The 12,955-nt window shown below is 38.8% G+C and overlaps 5 protein-coding genes across 5 annotated transcripts; 4 read left to right on the forward strand and 1 right to left on the reverse strand.

Moving 5' to 3' along the window:
• The first annotated feature begins 201 nt into the window (after positions 1 to 201).
• Positions 202 to 1,158, forward strand: LOC103873012 (swi5-dependent recombination DNA repair protein 1 homolog). Its single transcript, XM_009151440.3, has one exon. The coding sequence runs from the start codon at positions 441 to 443 to the stop codon at positions 1,047 to 1,049; it is 609 nt and encodes a 202-aa protein (XP_009149688.1). The 5' UTR covers positions 202 to 440; the 3' UTR covers positions 1,050 to 1,158.
• Positions 1,159 to 1,164: 6 nt separating this feature from the next.
• On the reverse strand, positions 1,165 to 4,879 carry LOC103873013 (SWI/SNF complex subunit SWI3C). Its single transcript, XM_009151442.3, has 9 exons — positions 4,614 to 4,879; positions 3,981 to 4,496; positions 3,236 to 3,765; positions 2,775 to 3,132; positions 2,608 to 2,681; positions 2,356 to 2,441; positions 2,194 to 2,231; positions 1,926 to 2,092; positions 1,165 to 1,844 (listed from the first exon to the last, which is right to left on the reverse strand). Exons 1-9 carry the CDS (start codon positions 4,627 to 4,629, stop codon positions 1,308 to 1,310), a joined length of 2,322 nt encoding a protein of 773 aa, XP_009149690.1. The 5' UTR covers positions 4,630 to 4,879; the 3' UTR covers positions 1,165 to 1,307.
• A 614-nt stretch (positions 4,880 to 5,493) lies between these two features.
• LOC103873014 (N-glycosylase/DNA lyase OGG1) lies at positions 5,494 to 7,419 on the forward strand. Its single transcript, XM_009151443.3, has 3 exons — positions 5,494 to 6,485; positions 6,644 to 6,854; positions 6,953 to 7,419. The coding sequence occupies exons 1-3, from the start codon at positions 5,839 to 5,841 to the stop codon at positions 7,166 to 7,168; spliced, it is 1,074 nt and encodes a 357-aa protein (XP_009149691.1). The 5' UTR covers positions 5,494 to 5,838; the 3' UTR covers positions 7,169 to 7,419.
• A 1,620-nt stretch (positions 7,420 to 9,039) lies between these two features.
• Positions 9,040 to 10,938, forward strand: LOC103873015 (proteasome subunit beta type-3-A). Its single transcript, XM_009151444.3, has 7 exons — positions 9,040 to 9,239; positions 9,320 to 9,501; positions 9,591 to 9,698; positions 9,788 to 9,877; positions 10,116 to 10,200; positions 10,477 to 10,571; positions 10,670 to 10,938. The coding sequence occupies exons 1-7, from the start codon at positions 9,234 to 9,236 to the stop codon at positions 10,716 to 10,718; spliced, it is 615 nt and encodes a 204-aa protein (XP_009149692.1). The 5' UTR covers positions 9,040 to 9,233; the 3' UTR covers positions 10,719 to 10,938.
• Positions 10,939 to 11,095: 157 nt separating this feature from the next.
• Positions 11,096 to 12,690, forward strand: LOC103873016. The gene is made up of 2 exons (XM_009151445.3): positions 11,096 to 11,201; positions 11,290 to 12,690. The coding sequence occupies exons 1-2, from the start codon at positions 11,116 to 11,118 to the stop codon at positions 11,870 to 11,872; spliced, it is 669 nt and encodes a 222-aa protein (XP_009149693.1). The 5' UTR covers positions 11,096 to 11,115; the 3' UTR covers positions 11,873 to 12,690.
• The last annotated feature ends 265 nt before the right edge of the window (positions 12,691 to 12,955 follow it).

The raw sequence follows: 12,955 nt of genomic DNA on the forward strand, positions 1-12,955 counted from the left end.
CGTCATAACATAAATCATAAAATAGAAAAAAATGGTGGTATTATTTAATTCAAATTTTATGCCTTTTTCAGTCAATATAGTCAATATTATATACTTTTTGCTGAAGATATTACCTTTTTAGTACCATTGAGATCCTCCAAAAATGTTAATAAAATTAAAAAGTGTATTTAATTACGTAGATACTCTTGTTTCGGGTCAACACGTAGATACTCAACATCCACATAAAAAGGAAGGTTTGGATACACATCCAATGTGTATACAGAAAAACATATATGCCTCGCACATAAATTCTGTCAATAAGATTAGTTTCACATAAAAACTGTTGTGAAACTGGTTTACGTTCTAAAAATAATCGGTCTTGAACTATATAAGTACAAGTTGTTGTAATAACCTACAAGAACTAATCAGAGAAACGTTGTTTTTTTATTGTTTGTTTCTCGATGGTTGATGGTGATGGTGGTGACGGCTCTTTCAAGAAACCAGGAGCAGTGCCGTTTAACTGGGAGATCCGACCCGGTATCCCCAAGACCCGAGATTCGACACCCGATCCCACTCTCCTTCAACCTCCCAAGAAACTTCATCCTCTCCGTTTACAACAGCTCTCACCTCCGTCATCTCCCAGACCACGCGCTGTCTCTCCCTTCGCGCCTCCTCCTCCGTATGTCAAGCCCAAACCACCGTCTGCTTCGGGACCTCCGTCTCCCTACTGGAGAAGTTCATCAGCTCGAGGTAAACTCGAATCCGGTTCTCCTATGCGGCGGTGGCGTCTTCTCAAGTCGTTGATCGGGCTGAAGAAGAGTAGAAAGAGCCGCGACGTGAAAAAGAAGGAGGGTGATCAGGATTCGACGTCATCACAATCTGACGAGTTCTACGAATCGGGGACGACGTTTTCGCAGTCGGAAGGTTCAAGCAGGGGATCGGTGGGCACGAGCTGGAGCTCGCCGCATTCGTCATCGTCTTCTTCGTCTTCTCTGAAACGTAACGAGTCGGATCTAAGCTCCTCTGAGAAAAAAGTCATGTTAATGATGGCTCGTGCGCACCTCGGTTAGACTTATGTATGTGTACATATGTTTCTTTTGTCTTTCATTCAATATGGAGTTTTTTTTAGAATAAGACCTTTCTTGCAGCTTACGTTACATTCGTTGCCCTAAAACTTAAGTAACATAGTCTATGGCAAATGATTTTTATATAGAGATGACTCCAGAGAGTTTGTTTTTGAAACTACATGACGACACTAACATATAACAACACTACGGTCTTAAAGACAATAACTTCGCTCAAAACAATAAAAGCTAAAGAGATGGTTTTTAGTTTAAGCCTAAGCCGGATCCGGAGGCAGAACCAGTGGAAGACCTAACCATCGGGTGACTAAAGGGAGGTTGGTTGATGGATGCTGCACCTGCAGGGTTATTATTAAGTTGGTTGTTGCCAAACAGTGAAGGGGTTGATCCTGCATTGGTCTGTATCGCATTGAGAGGCAATCTCGGGCCGAAGGAGAATGCTTGCTGTTGTTGTTGTTGGCGTGCCATGAACTGCATCTGCGCATGAAGTTGCGGGTTGTTGCTGAATCCTGGGATGATGCTTGGTTGAGATGAGGAAGCTGAACCTTGCTGCTGTTGTTGCTGGAGGAGAGTATTGACGTTGTTACCACCACCAGTGGATAGAGACATCCCTTGGAGATTATTAGTGTTACTAGTCTGTCCAGGTGATCCAAATCTTGCTGAGACCATACGTGCTCGTTCTGCAGCAAATCTCTGACGTGTTTTCTCTACTTGTTCGCATTCTTTCATCAACAACGTTTCGATTTCTGCAAACTGCTTTAGCTTCAGCTCCATCCTCTTCAGCTGCACATCAGCAATAAAAGACTATCATCAACCAACCATATAAATTATCAACGTCAACTAGGTTCTGCTGTATTTATTTACCTGATGATTTACGATATTTGCAGAAAGCCTTTGGATTTCACGTTCCTCATGATCAGCAAACAGCTTTGCTTTTGTTGCTGCAGCTGATAGACCGGCTCTAAATGCTGCCATAACCTTGTCCTGTGGCAAAGGAGTCGGTGCTTCCGCTCCGTTTTGGCATGTTGTTTCTTTTACCATCAAAGGAGATATATGTATTCGACACAATTAGGTTACAAACAATGGAGCTAAAAAACTAACTGTAAAGTGAACAATCAAGCAATTGCCTTACCATCAATCAAGCTGGGATCTTTTCCTTCAGATTTGGACCTTAATAATAGATTGAAAAGTTTTCAGCAAAAGTCCATAAGATATATATAATAGAAAAGAAGTTGAATGAAAGCTACCACAAAGAGTTAGAAAAGGGAAAGTGGTAATCACGAAACACACTAACCTATCATCCGCGGATAAAACCATGAGGGACTCATGGGCACAGGACGAAGCAACTCTAGGTCCAACAGCTGATGCCAAAAATGCTACCTAAAAATGTTTCAGGTATCACAAAAACATAGTTAATAGAGGACCAACTTTTTAAACTCTCTAAAATATGCACACAGTTCAAGTTTCATATCAACGGATTCATGGATCACATGGTATGATCACAAGGATAATGAGAAGCGTATTATATGAATAAAAATTCACAAACCAATGCCATAACCGGATTAGGAGACTTCACGAAAGGAAGATTGATCTCAGTTTCGGATTCTTGCTCAGAAGAACCTGCCAAAAGAAAGTCGCACAATGAGTATAGCGTGTCAAAAGCAAGCCTACAAGCTAAACAATTGTTTGAGATGAAGTAAAAACAAAAATCACCTGGTAAAGCCCCATTTGAAACTGTTCCTTTGTTGTCAAATCCATTTGTAGGGTTTACCGGATCAGTTACACCTGGAAGCTCAACGTTATCTAAAAGACCATCCTCCACAGGTAATCGAAGAAAATGAAGAATGCATTGAGCTTTTGATTTTGAACCAACATGGTCTGCAATCTGAACCCAGTTTTCATTGTAGAGTTCCACAGCTTCAAGAAGCAAGAGTGTTTCTTGATCACTCCAATTCTCTCCATCTTGATCTCTGTAATCTTTGGTTGTATCCACCTTTACAAAGTCAATACAAGAATGTCCAGCAACAAATCTTGCATGGTGAAAACAATCAGAGCATAAAAGTACATCCTCCTGTAAACAGTAAGCAAGATAAGGTTTGTGAGTCTATTACATCAGCTAAAAAATCAGATAAGTAAACACAAAGCGTTGTAAGTAGAGGAAGCAGGATAAGAACCTTCTTTTGTGATTGGAAGTACACAGTTGGGAGCGGTCGAGAACAATGGTTGCAATGGTTATCGCATAGGTGTTCACGAATTCTTATGTCCAAGTCAGGGAGGTCAACATCCGAACATGACACGGATGAATCTGACTTGTGTCCACAGATGGGCTTGTCAAATTTGATCAAACTCTCAATAGATGTTAACGCAGCAGATGGCACATGGACTTCACCGTTTGAATCCTCCCTAACATCTGATACATCCATAGAAGGCTCAGGATGGCACTGGGAAGTGGCGCAGTAATTGATAATGCCCCAGTGATCAAGAAAACGGAACACTCGTGCAAAATCTTCATCTTCGACACCATCTACCAATCCTTGGCAATCAGATATCGTCAGTGTCTTTTCAGGGTTATCCGTGTATTTTGAGACAATAGCATTCCTGAATTGCATATAACTTTCTGGTGTATGATTTGGAGATTTTCCGGAGAAGAACTGTGGCACAACTTGCCTTTCAAGCCGATCCACTGTGTTTGGTGCAAACCAATCTGCTCAAATGACAACAGAAAATATAAAAATAACAATTAAGAGGCAATCAGGATACATCTGAGCTACAAGGCTACATGAACATTGCTCAGGAAACGAAGATAAAAAGTTATGCATTTAGGAGCATACCGGCTTATTAAAGCCTTTATGAATGAGACATCTTATAGCAAAAATATATATTTGCAATCTCATAAACCGAAGGACTATAGAAACGAACCTGAATGCATAGGCAAGACATGAACCTTATCCCCAAACCGTTTAACAACTCCTTCTCCTTCCATAATAAGAGGTGGAGAGATAACATAAGCAGAAGACGCTCCATCACTCCTCTCAGTATCAAGCGACACAGAATCAGCTGGCACAGTAGACAACGCCTGTAACTGCCCATACGAAATATTCTCCAGAGATGGAAGCGAGCCTTGCCCTCTACTCTCCCCAATCAAACCAGCTCTCTCAGCCGCCACAACAGCTGTTACAGAGGCGTGTGGCCGGATCACCACGCGCCTAACCACTGAGGGGAAATCAGAGACGCGAGTACCGGAATCTTCAACTACCTCGTTAACACCGGGTCCCGGATCGGGTGTTGCGCCGCCGTTTTGGTGAAGCTCATCGGCATTATCAGCATCCTCCATCTCCTCGTTGTTGTTGTCCTCGTCTTCTTCCTCCATGTCTTCGTCCTCTTGCTTCGGTCTCCTCCCACCTCGCTTCCGCCGTTTCCATTTCCCTCTTCTATCTGCGACGGAGCTCAAAGGGGGAAAAGCAATTCATAAAATGGGTAACTCAAATCGCAATCCAAAATTGGATTTTGAGGGAGATAGAGATGGAAAGTCGTTTCCTTTTGTAAATTTACCTTCAGAAGCTGGCATTTTTGTGGGTGGAGAGAGAGAGAGAGAGAGATGCGTGGGGTCTCTCTGATTCGTGAGAATTGAATTAAAAAGCAAAGAGCTTTAACTAAGTTGTGGAACTGCTTTCTTGGTCATTCTCTTCTACTACGCTCCGAGTCGCTCTGCTTTCCAGTTTCCGAGCAACACAGCATATCTTCTCTCGCCGTTGTCTTCGCTAGCCTCTCTGATTTATTCATTCTCGACGACGACCTAACCTTCTTGCCAAGCTAGAGGGTTTGGAAGGCCGAGGTCTGACTTCAAAATTCAAGTTTCGGTTCGGTTTAAGTTTTCGCTTGAAAAAAACCCGGATCAACTCAATAATTCGGTTTACTTAGTGAAGAAAATAATAATTCCTATGTTTCGCTTTGATTGGTGAAGCATTAACATTAGCATTATGTTATATATTATTTAATCAGCAATTGTTAAAAAAAATATTTTAAAAAACATTTACTAAATGCTAATACACTTTAAATATTTTTTGGTCGATGCTTTCATATGAAACTTTTAAAAGAGCATTTATATTTATAGTTTTTATATACATTAAGTCTAAAAATAATTAATATATATATAAGTATATAAATATATTTCGGATATCCGAAATATTTCTGTTCGGATCAGATTCGGTTTCGGTTGTCCAAAAACTAAAATTTTGAATCATTCATATATTTAATCAATTTCGGTTCGGGTTTGATACTACTTTTTCGGATTGGGATCGGTTCGGTCTTTTAGATTCGGGTATTTTTTTCATCCCTTATATTATTGATATAAAAAACAAATAAAAACATATTTTGAAAAAATACATCCACGTGTACGCGCAGATTATGTAGCTAAAGTTAAACTGATTATTTTACTCCATCGAAACGGCATCGTTTTTGCAGCTTTGGTATAACGGGATTTTAATCTCCAAATGGATTTGGAACTGATCAATTTATTCATTTTCGACGACGACCTAATCTTCTTGCCGAAACAGAGTGTTTGGAACTTCAAAATTCAAGCTTCGTGAATCCGACTTTCGGTTCAGCCTCGGTTTAAGTTTTCGGTTGATAAAACCGGATTAGTTCTATAGTTCGGTTTTAATTATCTGGTACAGTTTTGATATTGGTTCAACCGGGTACTCCTACTCTGATACATTAAACATTGGTTAACCGTCGAGCACAAGAAGTGGTGTGGTTCCGTTAACAAGCAACGGCGATGAAGAGACCTCGACCCCCATCTCCACCGTCGATCTCCGCCGCCGCAAAACCACCACTTTCTCCTCCCCCTACTCCGATTCTCAAACAGAAGCTACAAAGAACAGGAGCACCAAAGTGGCTCCCACTAAAACTTACCCAAACGGAGCTCACACTACCGTTAACATTCCCGACGGGTCAAACATTCCGGTGGAAACAAACCGGACCGGTTCAGTACAGCGGATCGATCGGTCCTCACCTCGTCTCTCTCCGCCAGCGTCCAGGAGACGAGACGGTTTCCTACTGCCTCCACCGCAGCGCTACAAGCCCTAACGCCGCAGAGCTCGCGCTTCTCGATTTCCTCAACGCGGAGATCTCGCTAGCCGAGCTGTGGTCCGATTTCGAGATGAAGGATCCTCGTTTCGGAGAGGTGGCGAGGCATCTCCGCGGGGCGCGTGTGCTGAGGCAGGATCCGTTGGAGTGTTTGATTCAGTTTTTGTGCTCGTCGAACAACAACATCGCGAGGATTACGAAGATGGTGGACTTCGTGTCGTCTTTGGGGTTGTATCTGGGTGAGGTTGAGGGGTTTGAGTTTCATCAGTTCCCTTCGTTGGAAAGGTTGTCTAGGGTTTCTGAGGATGAGCTTAGAAAGGCTGGTTTTGGATACAGGTGGGTTGTTACTATCTAAAGTTACTACCTTTCAATCATTGGTTGAGGCTTATGTTTGTTTTCAGCTAGATAATCATTACATGGCCTGTTTCTTTGATTGGTTCTGTTTTAAAGTTGGGAATTTTGATTTTTTGTTTACATCTTGTTGTGGTGAGCAGAGCGAAGTACATAACAGGTACTGTAAGTGCGTTGCAGTCGAAGCCAGGTGGTGGAGATGAATGGCTTCTGTCTCTACGCAAACTGGATCTCCAAGATGCGATTGCTGCTCTGTGTACGTTGCCTGGTGTTGGTCCGAAGGTAGCAGCTTGCATAGCTCTGTTTTCACTTGATCAGCATAGTGCCATTCCCGTTGACACGCATGTCTGGCAGGTAAAATTTTGTTGAGAGCCAACAATACGTAGCTAGCGTTTTGGGAGATGACTAAAGCAGCTCTGTCGTTTTTTTTGTTTTGGGTGTTGTTGAACCAGATAGCCACAAGGTACCTTGTGCCAGACCTTGCCGGTGCCAAACTGACAAATAAACTCTGCAGCAGAGTGGCAGAAGCATTTGTGAGTAAATATGGGGAATATGCTGGTTGGGCTCAGACATTGCTCTTCATTGCTGAGTTACCCGCACAGAAAGCTCTCTTGCAGTCCTTTTCACAGCCCATCCAACTGGTTAAATCTGCGGAAAAGAAAAAGTAATGAAGCTAGCTTTGACGCCATGAAGCCTCCATAGAGAGCATTGTTTCGCATGACCAGGAAATTCAAACCTTGATTTTTAGTACTTGTTTAACTTTTCATTCATACTTTCTGATTGTTTGTATTGTATTCTCTTCGCAAATCTGTGTCACGTATCTCGATTCTACTTCATTTTTATGGTTTTGCTAACTGAAGATCTTATGTAAGAGAGACTGCATCTAATATATTAAAACAGAAGTACATTTTAGAAATAACCCTGAGTTTTTCACTATATTTATCAACCCCTGCCACTGAGTTAATTTTTCCTTTTTAAAATAAACTAAATCAGAATAAAATCAAACCGTTGAACCACTATGTTTTGATCTATTAAATACAAACTTATATTGTACACATAAATTTCGTGGAAGCTAATAACTACTTTCCATATATTCACTTTTCGAAATTACTCCTAAATATGCTTACACTTTTCTAACGTGAATCAATATAAGGAATATGCTCAATAAAATTTTCAACATTGCAATATTTTAACCTCAAATTACGGTACAAATAAAATATTGCCATATCATTAGTTAAATTTCAAAATATCTAAACAAGATTTTAGGAATGTTGCAAAAAATATCGCAGATATACCCTACCTATAATCTCTCCATATCTAACTATTAAATTCAAAAATAAGAGTTAACCGTTTTTTCAAAAAAAAAAAAAGAGTTAACCTACATCGTTTCACCATGTCAATACATACGTTATAACCTCTTTAAATTAATAATCTATAAATTAATATGCACTAAAAATTTCTATAAAATAATATAATTGTATAGTCACAAATTGAGTTTTTGGTTCAATTAGTATATCGATAAATTAATAAAAAAAATTATAGTTTTGGTATAGTCCCAACATTATTAATTTATAGAGGTTTTACTGTATAGCAATTCCAGTTACATACTTCCCATTCATATTCTGAAATCGTAAAATAGTGTCGCTTACTAAAAATTTTACACCTCTTAAGGATGTTAAACCCTACAAGACTTGATGGGAGTACACATGAAGTTACTTCATTCGTGAAATTAGAACACCGGTTATGGGGGAGACTTTCTTGAGTGCATTCTTGAAATCAGAGCACCGGTTATGGGGAGAGTCTCTTTTGAAAGAAATATCCTAATATTCCTCAACATAATTTTAAAAAATTCTTAAAATATATAGATAGTTATATAAATCTCTCTATTAAGTGGGTTTACATATTATTTAAGCCTAAAATATTTAATATGTTTTTCGATCATTTATCATTCTCAAATTACAAGCCAAAATAAGTAATCCTCTTAAAACCTAATTTATTAGTGTAGATGATTATTTTAAATATTAAACAAAATAAAATAAAATTTCTACATACTAATTATGTAGTGCTAATAATTTAAAATTTAACTATACATGAAAGTCCCAAATTTATTAATATAGAAATTATTGATACAAATAATATTCAAATGTAATATATTCTCTGATCCAGAACTCCATCTTAAAACTAATATAATAAATATATTATAAGAAAGATGTGATACAAATGACAATTTGAAAAAAATAATTTAAGTTATCATATTCACACTATATTTTTCAAATATAAAAATATTATATGATTAATTATATGCGAAATGTTAGAAATATATATCATTAATTTATAGAAACAATATTCACTTATAAGAAAATAAAAACAAATACCCGCTCGGCCGAGCGGGTCAAGCTCTAGTAACTAATTATATCTCGCATTTTTCTATGATTCAAACTTAATACTTTGTGGTGTACAACAGACAGTAGAAGCATTACATAAAACATTAGACAAATTACTGGATTAGTTAGTGGCTGTCCTAAAGAAAATGAAAAGACCACTCTAGCAGCCGATAGGTGATAAGCCCATTAATAGGCCCAACAACTTATATTGAAGTGGCAAAAAAGACTGGAGTTTCTTCCAAGCCACCGTCGAGTTTACTTACTATCTCTCTCTCTTTCCTCCGTCTCAGATTTCTTCTCCGTTCGGAAAACTCCAGTCTTCTTCTCTCAGAAAACCCTAATCTTCCCGATGTCGGTAAGTTGATTGATCAGTAACAGTCTCTTTGTTTGATTCATTATGATGGGTGACTAACTAATCGATGGCGGCGATTGCAGATCTTCGAGTACAATGGAAGCGCCGTTGTGGCTATGGTTGGGAAGAACTGCTTCGCCATCGCCAGTGATCGTAGACTCGGTGTGCAGCTCCAGACAATCGCCACTGATTTCCAGAGAATCTCCAAGATCCACGATCGCGTCTTCATCGGCCTCTCTGGTCTCGCCACCGATGTGCAAACACTGTAAGAAGAACTAAGCTTCCAGATGTTTAATTTGCTTCATTCTCTTTTTGAACTTGTTAAAGATTTTGGCTTTTTGGGGATGGGTGAAGGTACCAGCGATTGGTGTTTCGTCATAAGCTGTATCAGCTTCGTGAAGAGAGAGACATGAAGCCTGAGACTTTTGCTAGTCTTGTCTCCGCCATTCTTTACGAGAAAAGGTTTGTGCTTTAGCTTGACAAGTCGAGTTTTGATTCTGGTTAGGAGTGAGATTGCTTAGTTTGTATCTGACTCATGATTTTGATTTCAGATTTGGTCCTTACTTATGCCAACCAGTGATTGCTGGCTTGGGAGAAGATGACAAGCCCTTTATTTGCACCATGGACTCCATTGGAGCCAAGTAAGCTCATCTCCTTTTCTTGACGTCGTTTCTCTTTTTCAATATCGATTAGCTCGGTTCTTCTAGTGTCTCTAATTCTTGTTACTTGTAGAGATGGTTTATTTTACGTATGGGTTTGAGGTTTTGTTATTGCTGCTGTTTCGAAAAATGAGTTGTCTATTACTCTTGCATATCGTTTGTTGCTTGATATAATGACGGAGATGTTGTAATACTTGTGGGTTCTATTGTAAAAATGCAGGGAGTTAGCTAAAGATTTTGTTGTCTCTGGAACTGCTTCAGAATCTCTGTATGGTGCCTGTGAAGCTATGTACAAGCCAGATATGGTTGGTTTACTATATCACCTCTCTATTAATTACCAAATCCCTTCAATGCTAATTCTCAAATTACCTACCACACTTCTGCGTTGAAGTTTGGAAAGTAGAATCTTTAATTGGTGTGAAAATTACACTTGTAGGATTCTCATTAGCCATTAGTTTTCTCTTGGATATCTTCAATTGTTCCTTTTGACAAGAGGTGTTGAAATTTTTTATCCTGTTAGCCATCTTCCATTTTTAGTAGAGACCTATATGCATCAAGACTTTGGTTTGGGATTTTATCAGGAAGCTGAGGAACTATTCGAGACAATATCGCAAGCACTTCTGTCGTCAGTTGACCGTGATTGTCTGAGTGGTTGGGGAGGGCATGTCTACGTTGTGTAAGTTTCCAATTTCTTCTCAATGGGCTGCTTTGTCTCATACTGTGTTATTTACAATCACTTCTTAAACATACACATTGTTGATGGTATTGTTGCAGGACACCAACGGAGATTAAAGAGAGGATCCTAAAGGGAAGGATGGACTGATCCAATTTGCCATCATCATCTGCTTCTATCCAAAATTGTTTTTTCGCGTGTAATCCGGTTTTAATCATAGAACCATTCATTCTCTCAAGTTATGACTTGTGGATGAAGTTTGAATTTCCCCCCTCTTTGGATTTTTTTTTTAATTCCTAGAAGTTAACGCATGCACTGTACTCACTGGTTTCTATTTTAATTTTATTTTTACCAAAAAAAATAATTTAAATATCGTGAAAAAGGCAAAGTGAAACTAAAAAGATTCGCTGACAAAAAAAGAAAAACTAAAAAGATTCACACAGTTGGTTAAAAACCAGATCTACAGCAGTTACAGGGTCTTTCTCTAATGTCTTGTCCGCTTTAATGATAGAAGAATAATCTAAAATCAGAAGTCAGTGGTCGTGTGATGGACTCGTTCTTCACTGGTTTCGTTCATTCTCTCGGAAACTTCTTTGGTTCTCCGCTTGACTTTCTCTCTGGAAAATCTTGCAGGTTACTTTCCAAAACCATATAATATATCTTCTTCCAAGTTTAATGATTCTACTAATCTGACACTATAAAGTATCTTACATGGAAACAGTACGCTCTGTCCATCACCGTGGGATGTGTTGTGCTACGTCGAGAATTTCTGCGTGGCTAGTCTTGCTAAAGCCGCCTTGATCCTAATCGTAGCCTACTTGTTTCTGTTCTTCATCTACATGTTATACAAAATTGGTTTCTGGCATTGTATCATCCACGGTTTCTTCAGATTCCTCTGGGCTTTAGTCTCCTGTTGGTTCTACATTCTTAGCAATTGCTGCACTTTCTTCTGCTATGATCTGCTACACACCAAACGCAGAAGAAGACGTAGAAACCGCAGATATTCAGAGGATGGTGATGATTATAGTGACGAAGACAATGATGATGGTGGGTCGTTTAGATACCATAGGTCGCGACGAGAAATGAGAAAAGAAGAGCGTCTTAGAAAGTCTTTGAAACCGAGGAGCCATCGTGTTAGAGTTGGTGTGAGGAAAGATCATCCTTCTTCTGATTTGGGTTTGAACCAACATGTTGGTGGTGGTGTTGGTTCGGTTCATGGTATTAGAGTGAGCAGAGAGTCTAAATTCGGACGGAAAGGTTCAAAACGAAGAGCTCGGGTTTACCATGGTCCTCGCAGAATCTGAAATGAACAACTGCCAGTCTCCAAAAATACATGTATTATTTGTTGTTTGATAAAAATATTGCCGTTGATCTTTGCTTACATAAAGTGTAATGAAAACCAACTACTATATCTCTATTTCTTGTCTGAATTTCCATTTTGGTACTCGAAGAATAGACAACGATTGGAGTTCTCACGGAGTAAGATCCAGCCGACCAAAGATGAATGGTTTGATCAAAGATCCGGCCGACCAAAGATGAATAGACAACGATTGGAGTTCTTTTAACGTTGAGGCTGATTCTCTGGCAAAGATGAGCCTGCAAGACCTTGTAAGTCGCAGTAGTGCGAACTAAAACTTTGTTTCGTCAATTTAAGTAATGAATGGTTTGATCAAAAAAAAGAAGGGTAATACAAACAATTTTAGAGTTTGTCGTAGTACAACATGTGTAGATGAATTATTTTATTGTTTTAACTTGAGTGTTGCTGAGAGATTTATTTGTCGTTGGATCTGAAGATGAATGATGATTTCATGTGTGAGAGTTTAGTATGTTCTTTCTTATAAAGCCTTGTAAAATGTTAATGGTGTTGTCAAAGTAAAATCATGTTAGTGTTGAGGCGACCAATAGTTGATCTGTAATAGTGAAACACATTTTGGAAATGAGGTTTACATAACAAACTTTGTTTGTTTGATTACGTTGATATAATAGCTTAAAGAATCGAGGAGATTAGTTCTTTTATAACCTTTTATAAAGTTTAAATTTGTTATAGACCATAAACTCTAAAGTTCAATTGAAATTAGATGAATTTTTCCTTTTGACAAATTTATTGGATGAATCTTTACGTTCTTAGGGCATCTGCATTAGTGAAATTTAGGAGGGGTTCACCAATTTAATTTTTTTATTATTATTTTCTTTTTTCGTTTGATTTATTAAAAAAAAAAAACCCACTCAATCGTGGGCTGTCATGCGTCGTGGAGCCCACGAAATAGTTGTGAACCTGTCTTTTACGCATGAATCTGCAAGACCCTAAATTCACTTTTTTTGTTCTGGGAAGCGTGTGAACCTGAATTTAAAACCCTCAATACGGATGGCCTTATAGTTTATTTATT

This window comes from Brassica rapa, chromosome A06, assembly GCF_000309985.2.
Source record: "Brassica rapa cultivar Chiifu-401-42 chromosome A06, CAAS_Brap_v3.01, whole genome shotgun sequence".
NCBI classification, from domain to species: domain Eukaryota; kingdom Viridiplantae; phylum Streptophyta; class Magnoliopsida; order Brassicales; family Brassicaceae; genus Brassica; species Brassica rapa.